This window comes from Sus scrofa, chromosome 6 (genome assembly GCF_000003025.6).
Source record: "Sus scrofa isolate TJ Tabasco breed Duroc chromosome 6, Sscrofa11.1, whole genome shotgun sequence".
In the NCBI taxonomy this organism is placed as follows: Eukaryota; Metazoa; Chordata; class Mammalia; order Artiodactyla; family Suidae; genus Sus; species Sus scrofa.
The window spans coordinates 131,736,512-131,753,302 of NC_010448.4; the positions used below are offsets into that span (position 1 = coordinate 131,736,512).

Consider the following 16,791-nt stretch of genomic DNA (forward strand, 5'->3'; position numbering starts at 1 on the left):
ACCCAATAGAGATGTATCCAAGACTAAAGAGAACTTCTTCAAAAGAAGCACAGCACAATGAATTAAAGAGCATAGCAAAGTCTCTGTGCAATTAATACACAAACTCTGTGAGGAAATAATGACAACATCTTTTTTCCGCTAAGTTTATAATTTGTCAAAAACAATTGACAGAAATTATGAATATATGATCATCTGTATGTATATAAGATGCCCATCTATGTAGAAAATATGTAAAAATCAAAGTAATCACAAGGTCATATGTATTTAGAAATGATCATATGCATATATAGAAAATGCTCATTTATGTAATAAAATCTATATATATAATCTAAAGTAATTACAAGATTATACCTGTATAATGTTTAGAAATTTAAAGTCCAGTGTCATTAAATAACACATGATATTTCACAAAAAAATGTCTGCACATTTAATGGCTATTAATGTTCTGAAATGTATATAACCAAGACAATGGCAATCAAAATGGTATTTTATCCAAATAATACCCTCCGGTGTTGGTTTTGCCTAATGCCTATATTGCTGTGAATGTACATTATCTGTCAGTATTGCACATTCCACTGTCATTATCTCAAAATTATAGCTTATTCGAAACTGATGGAAGTAACAACACTATCATCTTGTCAGGACTGAAAACATAATAGTTTTCACTTTCACAATTCTATTTCTCTGTTCAATTTAGTGACCAACTAGTAATAACAGAATAAAAAGACTACATTAGATATGCAGGGAAAGGATGATACCTAGTGAAAGGCATGGAAATTTTAAACTTAAATGGCAGCTACGCTGTTCTCTTAGGTTTACATCTTCTTGCAATAGCTTAAAATTTTTCATCTTTGACTTTAATTTTTGAATCATTGTGAACTCCACTTAACAGGACAAAGTGATGTGAGATATTAAATTACTGAGCCTTAAGATCTTTCAAAATTACTCAAAAGACAACATAAATTTTTTTATATCTTGTGTTTTAAAATTTAGGTCACTTATCCTTACATTCAAATTCATTCTGAACCACATGGAAGTTCCCAGGCCTGGGACTGAACCTGAGCCACAGCAGTCGACAACACTGAATCTTTAACTGCTAGGCCACCAAGGAACTTATACCTTTTATTGAGAAAGAACAAGATTATTTAACCTTTTCTTTATCTTGTATACCCTTTGCACAGAGCATTTTGTAGACTCCAAAGAAGAAATCATTAACAAAAGTTCACACATTGCCAAATTGAGATTCAAAAGACTGATATTGACATATTTTATATGGGATGCCTGAAATTCCTGACATGCATTACAATTAATTTATGATTAAAATACAATGCTATTAATAATATGCCAGTTGTAACTTCAAATCTTCTCTATTACATGTACTATTTTCAAATCAAAGAACAAGAGTAAACAGGGCTCCTGAGTGTTTCCACTTACTTTCTTTTGGAGAGCACAGTGAAAGATGAAAATGAACACTCCCTGGAAAGCATTAAAGATGGTGAAGAGATATGCCATCACAATCGTCTCCTCATTAATAAAAAGCAACCCAAATGACCAGGTTAGGCCAAGAAGACAAAGAAGAGCGAAAGCGCCAAGCACCCAAGACCTGAAAAAACAAAGTGAATTTTATCAACAAGGTTCAATGAGAGAACAACACACATCACACTTAAATATTAACATATCAGTAGGAGCAGTTGACTTTCTCTATGTTCACATTCAAATTCAACAGCATTTTGGCTTTAACCTTTCATTGATTAAAGAAAGAACAATAGCATTTAGTACTGCAGTCTCCAGTGAAAACAGCAACAGCAGGTTTGACCTTTTCTTACTCAGAATAAACAAGGTATGAAAACTATATTAAAATACAAGGTGTAAAACATCCCACATGACTTTATTGTCTTTTATGTGCATTTTAGTAAGAGAAATTAAGGAGTCCTTAATTAGTTTACTCCTGTATTTTTACTCCTGTGGTGCACTCATGAACTGAATAATGTGACACATACAGAAAGGTTAAATGGCAGATAATCACTTAGCACCTAAACTTCAGATTCTAAGAAACTACTCTTAGGTGAACCTAAGGTTTTATAACTAAAGCATGAAGAAGCCTAGCTGAAATGGACAAAAACATGAGAACAACTTCAAAATAAAATAATTTTGGAGAGATTTCATCATGAATAGCTTAAAGAGAAAAGAACTGTAGAAAATAGGACGGAATGAGAAGGATTTAAAGTCAGTGCATTCCATGTCTAACTAATGATCTTACTTGATAAATGGCTTATTATCTTCATAGCTAGAAAGCATTATAAGCAGAAAAGAGAAACAAAATTATTAGACAGAATTAAAATAGAAAGTAATAAGAAAGCATTTATATATTCTATAAAATTAGTCAAAATTAAGAAAGTTAAAATGCAGAGGCAAGCAATTAAAAAATAAAGGCATATTATAGTTTTAAATACTGTAGCAAATTAGATATTCCAAAATAATTATAGAAATTAAGGGCAATTCATGATATTGACGGGTTTGTAAAAAATATAAATCATGCCATAAATTTGTTAATGTAGGGTTCTACCTTACCCAGGTAAGTCCGTATTATAGTAGCCATCACAAACACGGTAATTACTGGTGTAGATGAGAAGACAGAAAGAGGAAAAGGAAGAAAAGAGAGAGATGCTAAAGATTAGCTCTCTCTCTTACCATGCAACATGCAATGAGGCTGGCACTAACCTATCTAAAACATCTAATTAAAAAAAAATTACCCTTACTATAGATCTGCCATTTTTAACATTAAAATATTTTCCACATCCCATTACAATCAACTTGAATACCTCCTCACATTTTAAATTAACTCATATTAAAAAAAATCTCTGAAAATGCTTTTGTAAGATCACTTAATGAATCAACAGCTATCAATTTCTTGTTAATTAGATAGCATTTTTTCCATTGATATTAGTTTTTTCCACCACTGAAATCAAGTAAACATTTATTTAATTATCATGAAAACAACAGATAATCTCCAAGTTAACAATAGTTAATAGAGTAAATTCTCTTAGGAAAACAGCATTAGAAGTAGAAACTGCTCAGAATCCTTAAATCAGAAAGTCATTTAGCAAAACAAACTTAATATAATCATAGCAGCCATGCAAACAGGAACATCATTTTGAATTGCATTTTAAATTCAAATGAAATTGCTACAGTGATATGGAATTTCCACAAAGCCACTGAAATAATTTCTGGGCTCTAGATCAAGACAGAAATTATCTAATTTTTGACCAAAGTCTGTGACATGGTAACAGAGACTCAAACTTGATCAGTTAAAAAAAAAAAAAAACCTTCATTTTGAAATAATTTCTACAGTTGGGAGATGGCATTCATGTATTCCCTGTGGAAAATATCTTTCACGTAGTCTGTCAGGCACTAAAATTAAAATACAAAATACTTACTTAATGTTTTCCAACCTGCTAGAATCTGGTTTCAAAGTATTTGAGTGCTTCACCATTTTGCACAATGTGATCACCAGGAAGATAATATTTAGCTATTATAACAAATAAAGAATTAGACCATTATGACAAAAAGTAAAAATTAAATACATTTATGCAAATATATTTAATGGGTTAAGGTAGTTAAATATCAATGACATAAGTATATGGTAGACACTGATTCAATTTTAGTTTCTTATGCAATGATCAAGTTGAGTCTAAATAAAAAATACTCTGGCTACGTATGATCAATTTTTTTAATAGATCATTTGACATGAAATTGCAGCCTCATTAAATCAGCATCATGTGGTGATGATTAAACAAATTAGAAAGCCTAAATTAGTTTTTTTAGCTAGAGGTACTGCAGGGCCTAAAAAGCCATCTAATGAAGACACTGAAGTGAATTTCTCAGAAGAGTCATGTACATCATGCAGCTTATAAAGGAAGGATTCCTGAATTTGGGACCCTGAGACTTAGTTGAAGTCTAGCTCTTGATTTTGACTGATTCAATGAGGAAAATAATACTTGCACAATTTTTTGGTAAGGTAATGGTATGCATCAAAATGAAAGATGTTCACTGGTTATATAAAGTAAGATAAATCTTTAAATGTACATATATTTGCTATTTAAGTGCTAAAAGCAGTCATGGCCCTTTTCCTTATGTCTTTATGCTGTGTCGCAGTAGTAAATTCTAAAGCAAGGCTGTTTTGAGTCCCTCTTAACATTCAACTGTGCAAAGAATCTAGGTGCCACAGAGGCCAACTGGGGAAGATGGAGCCTGACACGGAAGAGGTCTGCAGGTCAACCTGAGGGATCTCAGAAGAAAAGAGTTGGACCAAGGAGAGTTAAGGGTTTGTAATTTGCATTTGCTTCTACAAAAGCCTGGCAGAATGCTGGATGGAATGAAGACAGTTTCATGTTTATGGTTGAAAAATAAAACTATGCTAACTTGGTCCTGGATTTTTTTTTTTTTAACATTTTATTTACTTTAGATTATTACTTTTAAAAAGACAAAACAAAGTTACTTGGTGAGCATCAGGTGACTTTGTACAAGCCCAAAAGGTATATTCAGAAAAGGGCTCATAAGTAGGGATGAAAGCAATTTCTTAGTGATAAATAATTGACATTACTTTGTTACAGTAACATGGATGGCTCATAGTGAGTCATAATAACATCTGATAAAATAATGTTATGTTATTCATTACTACTTATTTTATAATTATGAAAAATGATATAAGGCAATAAATAAAATTTCCAAGTCCTTCCTAACAAGTCTTTAATCTAAGCTGTACATGAGTCATTTTGTCTACCGTGCCTGGTTATTTCTCTTAGATGTAGAATTTCCTCTTAAGGACTAAAACGAAGTTAAAAGGCATAATTTGCAAGTACTGGCAGAGAGCATTCCATTGTTTGATGTCAATTACTTGAGGACAAAAGAGGCTCTTTGCTTAAAAGAGTACTTAATTTATTTCTTAAAATACTTGTCTAGAGAAGAAGTAAATAAGTTGGTAAAAAATTTTCTAGCTTTATATTCTGACGATTATAAACTCCAGTAGGTCATAAGTAATTATATAAATTATAAACATATGCTTATATATTTATATATATGCTTATATTTTCAGGGATATTACAATATTACAATATTTGTGCATCTCATTCCACAAATATTTATTGACCTTACTACTTCATACAAGAATGTACTTATTGTACTATGGGAAAGACAATTTTTGCCTTTGAGAAATTAGGGAGAGCCTGGTACTGTAATAAATATTTAACTGGGTTTTAAAAAAATCATGGTATAGTTTCTAATTTTTTTTTTGAAGGCAAAATCAGCAGTGTTTTTACTTTTTATTTTATATAACAGTAAGTCTTAACTAGGACAATTTAGGAATGGTTAAAAATAAGAACTCCCAAAATCCAAAAAAAAAACTAGCTACAACTCTTAGGTAACAATGGCTGCCTTAAAAAATTCAGAGTTAAAAATCATCTAAACCTCTTGATATCTCCCATTTTTTTTTTTTTTGGTCTTTTTAGGGTTGCACCCGTGGCTTATGGAGGTTCCCAGGTTAGGGGTCCAGTTGGAGCTGTAGCTGCCGGCTTACACCTCAGCCACAGCAACACCAGATCCAAACTGTGTCTGCCACCTACACCACAACTCACGGCAACGTCAGATCCTTAACCCACTGAGTGAGGCCAGGGATTGAACCCACACATTCTCATGGATGCTTGTCAGGTTCATTAACTACCGAGCCACTGAGGGGAACTCCACCTCTGGATCTTTCTTTTTGAATGTCCTATAAAACTATGTATTTCCTTTATTCAAAAACTTCCAGACCTCGGGTTGCCCCCCACCCCAACACTTTTTCTCAAATAATTTTCTGAAGCACAAAGGGCCAGAATTTAGAGCTCATTATTTCCTAAGCATATTAATTATCCCCTCAGGAATAAGAGAATAGTAGTAGTAGTACATTCGGGAAAGACAAATTATTCACTACAATATCTAAAACTACACGGAAGGTAAAGAACATGAATGTGAAAAAAAAAGGTGGATGTATCAAATATTATGCTATAAAAAGAAAATGAGTTGAAAATGTGAAATTGTGGGGTGAATCCATCCAAACATATTTTTCAATGAAGAAAACCAGGCCAGTAAATAAATAAATAATTTAAGAACTAGCTCATTTTCCAACAAAACTGAAATGCAACTAAAATGTACCTATGTAAAAATAGAATTAAAGCTTAATTACAAAGACATTTCTTTTTTGTTAAGACAGAACTATCTTGAAAATGCCACAGAAAATGCATCTCAATTAATCCTTAAAAAATCCTTAGACACCCCCCCCCATTCTTCCCTTACCCTACTGAGGTTTTTAATGTTATAAATGTGTTTAGTGCTTTTTCCTACAAATATAATACATTCACAAGACAGAAAGTTCAGCAAATAGAGAGTTCTTGCTGTGCCACAATGGGATCCATGGGATCCATGGCGTTTCCGCAGCTCTGGCGCTGGGACACAGGTTTGACCCCTGGCCTGGCACAGTGGGTTAAAGGATCCCACATTGCTACAGCTGTGCCGTAGGTCACAACTGAGGCTTGGCTCTGATCCCTGGACAAGGAACTCCATATGCTGCAGGGTGGCCAAAAAAAAAAGGTTCAGAAAATACAGAAAAAAAGGTTCAGAAAATACAGAAAATACAGAAACCCCACCAACAACCTATAATCCTATCTCCAGAGGGAGCAGGGAGCACTTGGATAACCATTTCATGAATCTGTGATATCTTGGTAAAGACTGTTTGGCTCCTATGATGTCAATGCTGAGATGCAATACACTGTCCTCTGGCTCCAAGGCCCAGTCTTTTTAAATACAATTAATCAATTTATTCTGGTTGAAGAAATTAGGAATCTTCTAACAGAACAAAGATATACTAGCTTTCTATTTTTTTTAAAAAAAGTTCTACTTTAAAGAAGAGTAATCCAATTTACAAATCAATCAGAGATGATGAATGAAGATACACTAAATAAATCAATCTCAAAGAAATCCTGACTCATACAAGTGTGTTCTTCAAATTATTTCCATTTGATGGACTTGCCATAATAACCAATTCTCCATTTCCTTTATCAAACACTACCACTCCATAATCAGCAAATGGCTAAAATGCCCATACACTTCCACCACCCACTAGCCAAATTTTATGTTTAACTCGCACAAGTAGGGAAAAAAGCTGTTGTTTCTAATATATTTAAAACTGAATGTTTCAAAAGGTATTTTAAAAGTGAGTCTCTTTAAAAACAACTCAAAAATCCTAGACAAAGAATTATAGAATGATAGAAGGATTCTTGCACTCAGTTTCACAAGTGTCTATGAATTTTCCAATTTATAGAACTGAAAATAAAAACTTAGCCCACCTGCTAATAGTTATGTTGCCAAGAAATTTTAGAGTTATAGCCAATACTAATTTAGTCTTTGAAATATGACTTGACAATATACCAATAATGAGGCAACGTTATCTTTAACAGATAAAATAATATCATTTTAAGACAAAGTAATTATGAAAAGAGCATGCAAAACTTATTGTGAACCATAATTTAAGAGCAAAAAAATGCTAAATGTAGGATATTTTTCCTTTCCCCAACTCCACATTAAAAATTTCACTAGTACATATTATTTACTGCTCTAATTAGATGAATGAAAAAAATGTCTATTATTTAGGTATTGAACATTTTAATACATTCCCACCAACATATATGAGAATAAAATATTTTCTGGAATTAAAGAGAACATTTACTGAAGTGTAAACAAATTCTTTAAAATGTCCTTTGAAAGTTCTCATATTCTCCAATGTCTGAAAATGTAAATGCTAATTTTTAGTTTCATAGATAAATATTGTTCCCATGATCTCTTCCGGGAGGCAATACACTCTAATAAGAGTCATACTTTTGCAAAATAAAGCATTTCAAGAGTTTTTTTTTCTTTTCTACCCTTTTCTTATTCTCTTAAAATACAACTATTGGAATCAGAGCAAGAAATGGAGGGGCAAAAAGAAACATCTTTGAGAAAAATCTATTGTCCCAAATAGCCGCTTGAAAACTAAAAAGGTTAAGTTTCAAATGAATGCTGAATTCTTTCTTCTTAGCGTTTTTCCTATGACATAAATGGCTCTTTCCAGCTCTATATATCTGTGCTGCTTTTTTCTTGGTTAGAGTAGTGATTTCTTTCTCTTCACTTTTATTTCTTCCTGATTTATTTCCCTCCTTTGATATGCATTTAAAAAGACAGAAGAAATCACAACCATCAACATGGAACTCTCCCTATTTCTCACTGGGAAAGCGGGCAAAAAGTGTGAGAACTGTCTTCACCATCCAACTGTAGTGCCTTTCCCTTCAACTCCCACGCAGCCACTTTTTGTACTCTTGTTCTGTTTTTTTCTTTCCAACATAAATGCTACTAAGTTTAAACATAGTATTTTGGGATAGGTTTAAAGGTGCTAAGCACCAGTGAGAAAGGGAAAAGATGGAGTTACGACGATGATGTACGTAAAGATTTGTCTATCCCTGGTACATATGTCATTTTTCAATCATTCATGAAGATGCTCCAGTGAGTACAAGTTAATAGGATTGTGTTACACGGCTGTATGTCAACTCATTAGCCTACAAGCCCATTCTGATGATTAAGTTTGGAGATAAGGTAACTCATCCAGGAATTAATCAGATTTTAACTCTGCTCTGTGGCTGCATGTGTTTGTGTGTGTGGCCACATAGGTAAATAGGTGGATGGATAGTTCTTAATGGAATTCTACGTGAAAGAGTGAGAGCAAATTAGGAAAACATTTTTTCCCATTCAGCTAAAAAAAAAAGTAAATCACTAAATGGAGCCTTCTTTCTCTTCCAATAACAAATAATACTCTTCTATCTATCCCCCCAAATAATATCATAAAATACTGTTTAAATAATCAGTAATTTGCTGATAAAATTCATCTCTACTTGGTGATATGGCCTAGCTAATCATCACCCATATTGATGAACATGAAAATACACAGAAGTTTAAAGAAAAAGGTACCATAAATTGTAGGCGTGCACAGTGTGTTTTATGGTCATCAACCTGCTCAACTGAATCATATCTGTCTGAGCTTAGCAGCTTAGAATTCATTCCACAGCTTGCAGTGCTGACATGGATATGATAAGGCAGAAGAACAGAAACACCACTCTGAAGTAACCTAACTGAACTGCACATGTTCTGACCCTTTTTGTCCTCCCTAGAGCTTTGGCTACCTGGCAAATGCAACTCTAAAACTGCACTTGTATCTCCAGATCTTTGCTGTTAGCCAAGCAGAAACCGCTTTCTCCCTGGGACTGGCAGCCAGAGAGGTGTTCTCTGAGGAAGACTCCTAAATGAGTATGTGAGCTGAACTCTTACTGAACTGAATTAATTATTAACGATGCAGATGGAGCTGTCCAAATGATAAGAACAGCTCCTGACGTGTCATGATCCAAGCTTTCATTAAACCATTTCAGGCATACTAATGGTTTCCCACTGCTCATTACTTACAAGCACTTTTCTCATAGATATAATCACTCTAGCGCCTGTAGGCAAGACATTCTATAGAAATACAGAGCTAGGAAGTTTTATCTTCCAGAACTTGTTTTTCCCTTCATTGAGAAGTATTTAAAAAGTACACTTATTTCACACTTCTAAGTTAAATGATTTCAATTCAGAAAAGTTGGAAATACAAACTATGCTTTCTAGGAATATCAATAGGTAATTTTTGTTACAAGAATACTCCTTAAAAGAGACAATATGATAGAATTTATATTATTAAGATTTGTGTCTGAACTGACTTTTAAATGACCTATATCACCATAAGGATATATGTACATAAATATAATAATACTCAATAAACAGTACTACACAATCATGTACCTCACTTTAGGTCACATTGGAGATAATGTTTTACTCTTGCATACCACTCCTTGTTTTTCTGTGTTGGGACTGGGACAATTAGAGGGCAAAGCAATTGCAAACGAATCACTCCCAGGATCTGTACTGTGATTGCTACCTGCTGTTCTATTTTGTTTTGTTAAAAGTTGGGAAGACTGTTCCCCCAAAGCCCTTCACATCTTAACCTAAATGATTTGGTACTGGATAATAATGACAAGACTAAACAAATAATAGTGCGTTCTCCCTATAAATAGGCACGTTAATAAAACATCCTTTACCTCTTACTCAAAGTTCAGTACATATAAACATTAACTCCCTTGCCAAGTGAAATGTTTTTTAATACTCTAAAGTCAGTATTTATCTTCAGAGATAGAAAATAAGCAAACTGCAGTGCTAGAGAAGCATAGCTCAAATATCCCTAAACTAGTCTTCATAATTTTCAAAGTATCAACATATTTGGCCAAGGGCTCAGGGTAAAAAGAAGCCTGTATCTTTAAGGATCATACCCCTTCAAGTCAGCTGTTTGTGATTTAATGCAAAATAAGCTTAGGCTATGTTAACACAGAAGTAAACCAAGAGCAAAAACTGGGGCAATCATCTGGATTGACTAATTCTGATGGGAAATCAGTTTTTCTAGGAATTGGTTTGACTCATACAGGCATTCATCTCAAGTTTTCATTTTGTTTTGTATTAGTAATTGTGTAAAATAATTCCTTTTAATAACAAAAGTATGTACACTTGAAGTAGTTTTTAAGTTTCTTTGAACTACTAAAATTTTTCACTTAATTTTATTGAAACACTAGTTAACCACAGAAATATCCTATTAAGTTGATATGTTAAACTTTTTTAAAGAAAAAATATCCTTAATAGGAATAAACAGGTACAGGCAATATACAAACTTCTTTGTTTTATTTTCAATCTTATAATTGCCAATAACACTTATCTGTAAAAGCATGATGCTACAACTGAGTGAAAAATTTTAAATACTAAAATTCAAGTATCTTAGCTATTTTTTAAAAATTTTACATATATTTCAAATATTTAACTAGCAATAATTTAAAAAATAACTTGTCATTATACTTAACTTGTATCAAATTTATTTTAAAATAAAATTTTTTAGAAACCAGTATTTTTTGGGGTATTTAAAATCACAGAAAAGTAGTCTTATTTCTAATGAGTTCAAAGCTTACTTAACATTCAGTTATTACTCTAAGCTTAAAAAAAATTTTTTGTGCCTTAAAAAGAATTTAGGATGGTGGACATTTATTTAAAAGTACTAAATTACTATGTGGAAATTAAGATCGTAAATACTAAGCTAATGTTCTTTCACTTCTACATTCATTAATTCATAAATGCAATAAACCTTGGTAGAGAGCTGATATTATAGATTTTGATGATAATTATATAATGTATAAAATATTCTAATTTTATGCTATAAGCTAGACATGTTTACAAATCTTTGAATACATAGGTAAATTAACAGTAAAATAAATTATCTCTATTTCCAGTCTTAAAATGCAGGGAAAATAGAGACTGCTTACCAGAATAATGAAGGTGACAGGGCCAATGAAACTCCATATAAAATAGTTATCAACATGAAGCCAGCAACTATTATGTAAAGAAAAGAATATGTATTAAGTAAGCTTCAATGGATCCTCAACATCACAAGGAAAACAGAATTTTATTTATTTATTTATTTATTTATTTATTTATGTCTTTTTGCCTTTTCTAGCACCACTCCCACGGCATATGGAGGTTCCCAGGCTAGGGGTCTAATCGGAGCTATAACTGCCGGCCTACGCCAGAGCCACAGCAATGCCAGATCCGAGCTGTGTCTGCGACCTACACCACAGCTCATGGCAACGCCGGATCCTTAACCCACTGAGGAAGGGCAGAGATCGAACCCACAACCTCATGGTTCCTAGTTGGATTCGTTAACCACTGAGTCACGATGGGAACTCTGGAAAATAGAATTTTAAAAACCTAACAAACCGAACTATCTTTACATTTGCCTTTGAAAATTAACTTATCATGGGGGAGAACAATTTCAATAATTCTAATTTGGCTCTGACTTAAATGGTAGTAATATATTTACTCCTCTTCATTTCAAAGTTGATAAAAATACACATAATTATGGTTGCATAGGGAAAATAATATACTCTTCCATCCAATCCCAAATTCCTAGGACCTCTGACTTTGCTAAGAAAAACATGAAACTCAGTATTCCAAACTGTCTGATTATTTTAAAGGTCTTATCTTCAAAATTTGAGTTTCAGATCCATATCTGAGCTAAAACATTTAACCCTATAAAACATAACAGATAAAAAATAAATATTCAGATGTTATTATGTTTGTTGCAAAACAGTATAGCACAAATATAATACCTCAAGTAGGAATGGATGAGTACTGGGGAAAAAAATCAAATCAAAGCATAGAATTCATACAGTATTAGAGTAAATGATGCATAAACTTATTAAGACAGATTTTACTTAGTGGTTCATTTTTCATATAACATTGAATCCCCAATGAATTTCTTTTATTTGTCTTTCATCATCTGTGCAGCCAGAAAGCTTTCTTTAGTCCAAAGAATCTTTATATAACTAATTTTATCAAAGGAAAAAATAAACAGAATTGGAAGGCATGTTCATGCCTCTAGCAAATAAAATCCTTAGAAACATGGCTACGTCTACCTTCTGTCACTTTCCATAAATATCTATATTTTTCATAAATGAATGACAGTGACTTATTTTAATCCTTTCAAACTGCCTGATAAAATATTATCAAAGTAAAACATATGGGATGGAATGTGGTACTGTCACAATTCAGAATGAGAGTTAGCTAGAGGGTCGGCTGCACAAAGAGAGCTAATGAAGCATTAGCTTAAAAACTGAGTAGTTAAACCTGTCAGATGCTTTAAGTTCAGAAGAATTTTTACTTAATATCTTTCTAAGGCCAAAAAGTTATTTACTTTTTCAATTTGTTTCAGGTCAATCTTTTGTGTTAAAAAGAAAGTCCATAATTTAGAATCTGCCTCGCCAGAGTACAAATCCTCTGAACCCAGAAAATTACAAAAGACTTGATTGTAATTTGTGCACGCCATGCCCATTCTCTTACCAATAAAGCTTTCAGACGCTATTTTAGTCTGTCAGGGACCCTCACGGACAGCTAACAGGCTTTAAAAAATTATTCACTTGAAAAACACTCAGGTCACTTGCAATTACTTACGCTTTTTCTGTTCCATAGCTCTTATAGTCGATAGCAGCTGAAACTCCAACCACTGTGGCCGGAAACAAGTAACCAGCAACATAGTAGTATTTCTTCCTTGAATATTCGCTTTCAAAAACTTCAACCAGCATGAGATACAGTTGCACACCTTCTAGGCACATCCAAGCAAAAGCGGCCAAAAAGAAGAAATGCAGAAGTCCTGCAAATATTGGGCATGCAATCTACAAAGGAAAGAAGCAAGTAACACAAAAGAGAAAATAAACAGCCCACTCCAAAACTAAGCAATAGTCACTGAGAGTACTCACCACTGTCTTTAAGATACATCATTATTTAAATTACTGCTTCTCTAAAAAATCTTTTTAATAAATAAAAACAATGCCAAATTAATTTAATACTCATGGAGGGCAACGCTAGGTATGCCAGAAGTATCACCACTATAAGACATTACTATTTTTTAGCGAAATCAAATGCAAATAAGAAAACATTGTTTTCTTCTAGAACTATTCGTTATTAAATCTGAATATTCTACTTGCAGATATTTGCTTTACAGTTGTTTCCAAATATATTATTTCTATTTTTTCTATTACAGAATTTTAAAATTTGCTTTAGTGACAAATATGCCCGCTCTAATTACCTAACATCTTTTTCCTGTCACGTGTGGAGCATTCTTAAATTCATCCTGGGGCACACTATTTCCAGCATTTGAAGTGTTTTTTCCTGTCATGGCTCTCTCCCTCAAGAGTTTACGTATTCTTTATGGAGATATATATGAATCACTTTGTTGTACAAAAGGAATTAATACAACACTGTAAATCAACTATACTTCAATAAAATTCTAAGATTAAAAAATTCACCTTGGTGCAGATAAATACTAGGTGAAGCATTAACTAGTCACTAAGTTCTCCTTATGACAATGAAACATCAGGATGAGGAATAAATTGCTCAGAATATGAACAAATGATCACTGATCAGGAACGACTATGTAAACAGTGAAAAATTTAAAAATAGGACCTTTTCATTTCCGTATCCCCATCATTCTTCTATTCAAATTACATGTTTTAATAACAACCCAGAAAAATGCAACTGTACCTTAATATGAGAAATGAATTAACTCTTAATATTACTTAACGATAAGGTTGTCTTTTAATTGATCACAAATAAGCCTTCAAAAGGGCCATGTCAGTTACATTAAGTTACAAGGTCAAATATTAACAGTGGCATATGTGGATTTACACCTGTGATAATTACTTTCAGAGACCCAAGGTCAACAAATAGAAGGGGTACTTACCATGTATTTTGTCTTATCGATGCCTATTAGGAAAATAAATTCAGCAATGAAAAGGTTGATGCAAAGGTTCTTGTGAATAGTATTACGGTCACTCTGTAGACCACGGAAAAAGCAGAAGGTGAAGATGCAGATAGCCAGGCAAACTAGGGAAATGACAATTCCCACCCACGTGATGACCGTAAGGAGTAATTCGTGAACTCCATCTTTATACTGAAAATAAAAAGAATATGAGGAACTTTAGTATTCCTTATTAACATTAAGCTCGGTTTCACATGTGAGAGTTCATTTTTTAATACTAGATTCTGAATAGTCATGTGTGTTCAAACAGGGCTCAATACTTAAAAAAAAAATTTGATCATCTAACAGAGTTCACTATTATCTAACTGCCTTTTATATCCAAAAAATGATCTATGAAACTAGAAGACTTTACCCTAGAAACTGGTGACTGAAATAATTACTTACATAAACACAGAGAAAATATTTTATAATAGAATAAAAGTACTTAATTATTTTAAAAGAACTGGTATTTGAATGACTTTCTAGGCTAACAAATAAGCCAAGTTTTAGGTTTTAATTTTCTCCTTGAATTTTTATATTATATTTATATACTAAGAGTTAAGTACATAACAGATCTGAGAGCTTTCACATATTAAGATTTTTTTTTTTTTTTTTTTTTTTTTGTTGTTGTTGTTGCTATTTCTTGGGCCGCTCCCGCGGCACATGGAGGTTCCCAGGCTAGGGGTCGAATCTGAGCTGTAGCCACCAGCCTACGCCAGAGCCACAGCAACGCGGGATCCGAGCCGCATCTGCAACCTACACCACAGCTCACGGCAACGCCGGATCGTTTACCCACTGAGCAAGGGCAGGGACCGAACCCGCAACCTCATGGTTCCTAGTCGGATTCGTTAACCACTGCGCCACGGGAACTCCCCCACATATTAAGATATTTTTATCTTCTGGCTATCATTATCTTAATCACAAGAAGAAATGAATACTAAGAAATATTCCAGAAGTCATTCTGATCTTTCAAAATCTGCATTTTCTTTCTTTTTCTTTTCTTTTTTTTTTTCTTTTTTTGGTCTCTTTAGGGCTGCACCTGAGGCATATGGAAGTTCCCAGGCTAGGGGTTGAACTGGAGCTACAGCTACCGGCCTACGCCACAGCCACAGCAATGTGGAATCCCAGTTGCGTCTGCACACACAGCTCACAGCAACACCGGATCCTTAACCCACTGAGTGGGGCCAGGGATCAAACCCAGGTCCTCATGGATACTAGTCGGATTCGTTACCACTGAGCCATGATGGGAACTCCCTAAATTCTGCATTTTCCAGTGTGTAAAGAGCTTAGGAAACTTACAGTACAAGTTGTGAAATGAGATTCAAACTTTCAAGATGGGGAGGGGATGTGAAACTCCACAGCTCCCTGTCTCTTTTGTATAAACTATTGCTGTTCATTTTAGAAATCCCTGACCCTATTTTAAATCATTTTTTAAATGTCTGACACCTGCCCGAAGGGGAAAACCTTAGAACAAATCTATAAAGCACATGATTTTGAAAAGTAACAATAAATATAGTGCCAAGACTTCCTAAAATGTATGGACAGTGTAGAAACAATTAGAAACCCACATTGCTTTGTTTGCTTTTTAGTTACGATAAGCACCCAAAGAAGCGGCTATTACACAAGCTGTTTTGAATCTCTGAGGTTTTTCTCTGCTACTAATTAGAAGTGCAAATACTTACTGCAATTTCCCTGTGGGCCATGAGAATTGCAAAATTGGTTAGGTGGCTGCACGCACACGTTGTACGAGTTTTATTAGTGTCAACCAGCTTGCAGCCCTGGGTAGACCAATATCCCATCATAGTTCTCTCTGAGTAGTTCCAGAAGGAGCAGTTTGCATTGAAATAATTGTCAGGCTGGGAAATAAAATGACAAGATAAAATTAGGATTTTACACTCTAAGATGGCAATAGCAATTGTTTAATATGTGTAAAAGGTAATTTAGATTAAACTTTGCATGTTTCGGACTATAAAGTTTTTCATCAGCAAAATTGTAGACTCTGTATACAAAGCAGATATCTAACTTAAAAGGGGCTTTATAGTCCGAAACACTCTAAAGTCTACTCTAAATTACCAGACTCATTTTACACAATTACAATTTCCATCTTATGATTTTACATACTGATGGTACATCAGAATCATTTTTTTTTTCCTTTTCTGACAAAATTAGAGCCTTGAATTTGTTCTGAGAAAATTTTACAAGGACTGAGTGTTTTAAAATTCATTTTGTTTTAGGCCCATTTCTGTTCTAAGTGACACAATAGTTGACAATTTGCATCCTGTGGTTAGTACATCAAGGTTCTTAAAAGAATA

General features: G+C 33.5%; 1 protein-coding gene across 49 annotated transcripts in view; it reads right to left on the reverse strand.

The window, feature by feature from the left end:
- Nucleotides 1-16,791, reverse strand: part of ADGRL2 (adhesion G protein-coupled receptor L2) — a 639,025-nt gene that overhangs the window by 9,430 nt on the left and 612,804 nt on the right. For all 49 annotated transcript variants that reach the window (XR_002345120.1, XR_002345121.1, XM_021096393.1 and 46 more), the window contains 6 exons: nt 16,162-16,335; nt 14,423-14,632; nt 13,135-13,355; nt 11,451-11,517; nt 3,438-3,529; nt 1,435-1,603 (listed from right to left, as the gene is read on the reverse strand). Coding sequence is in view for 47 of the 49 variants with exons in the window: in XM_021096393.1 (XP_020952052.1) it covers nt 1,435-1,603; nt 3,438-3,529; nt 11,451-11,517; nt 13,135-13,355; nt 14,423-14,632; nt 16,162-16,335 (933 nt within the window). In the remaining 2 variants the exon portion in view is untranslated. The remainder of the gene's footprint in view (nt 1-1,434; nt 1,604-3,437; nt 3,530-11,450; nt 11,518-13,134; nt 13,356-14,422; nt 14,633-16,161; nt 16,336-16,791) is intronic.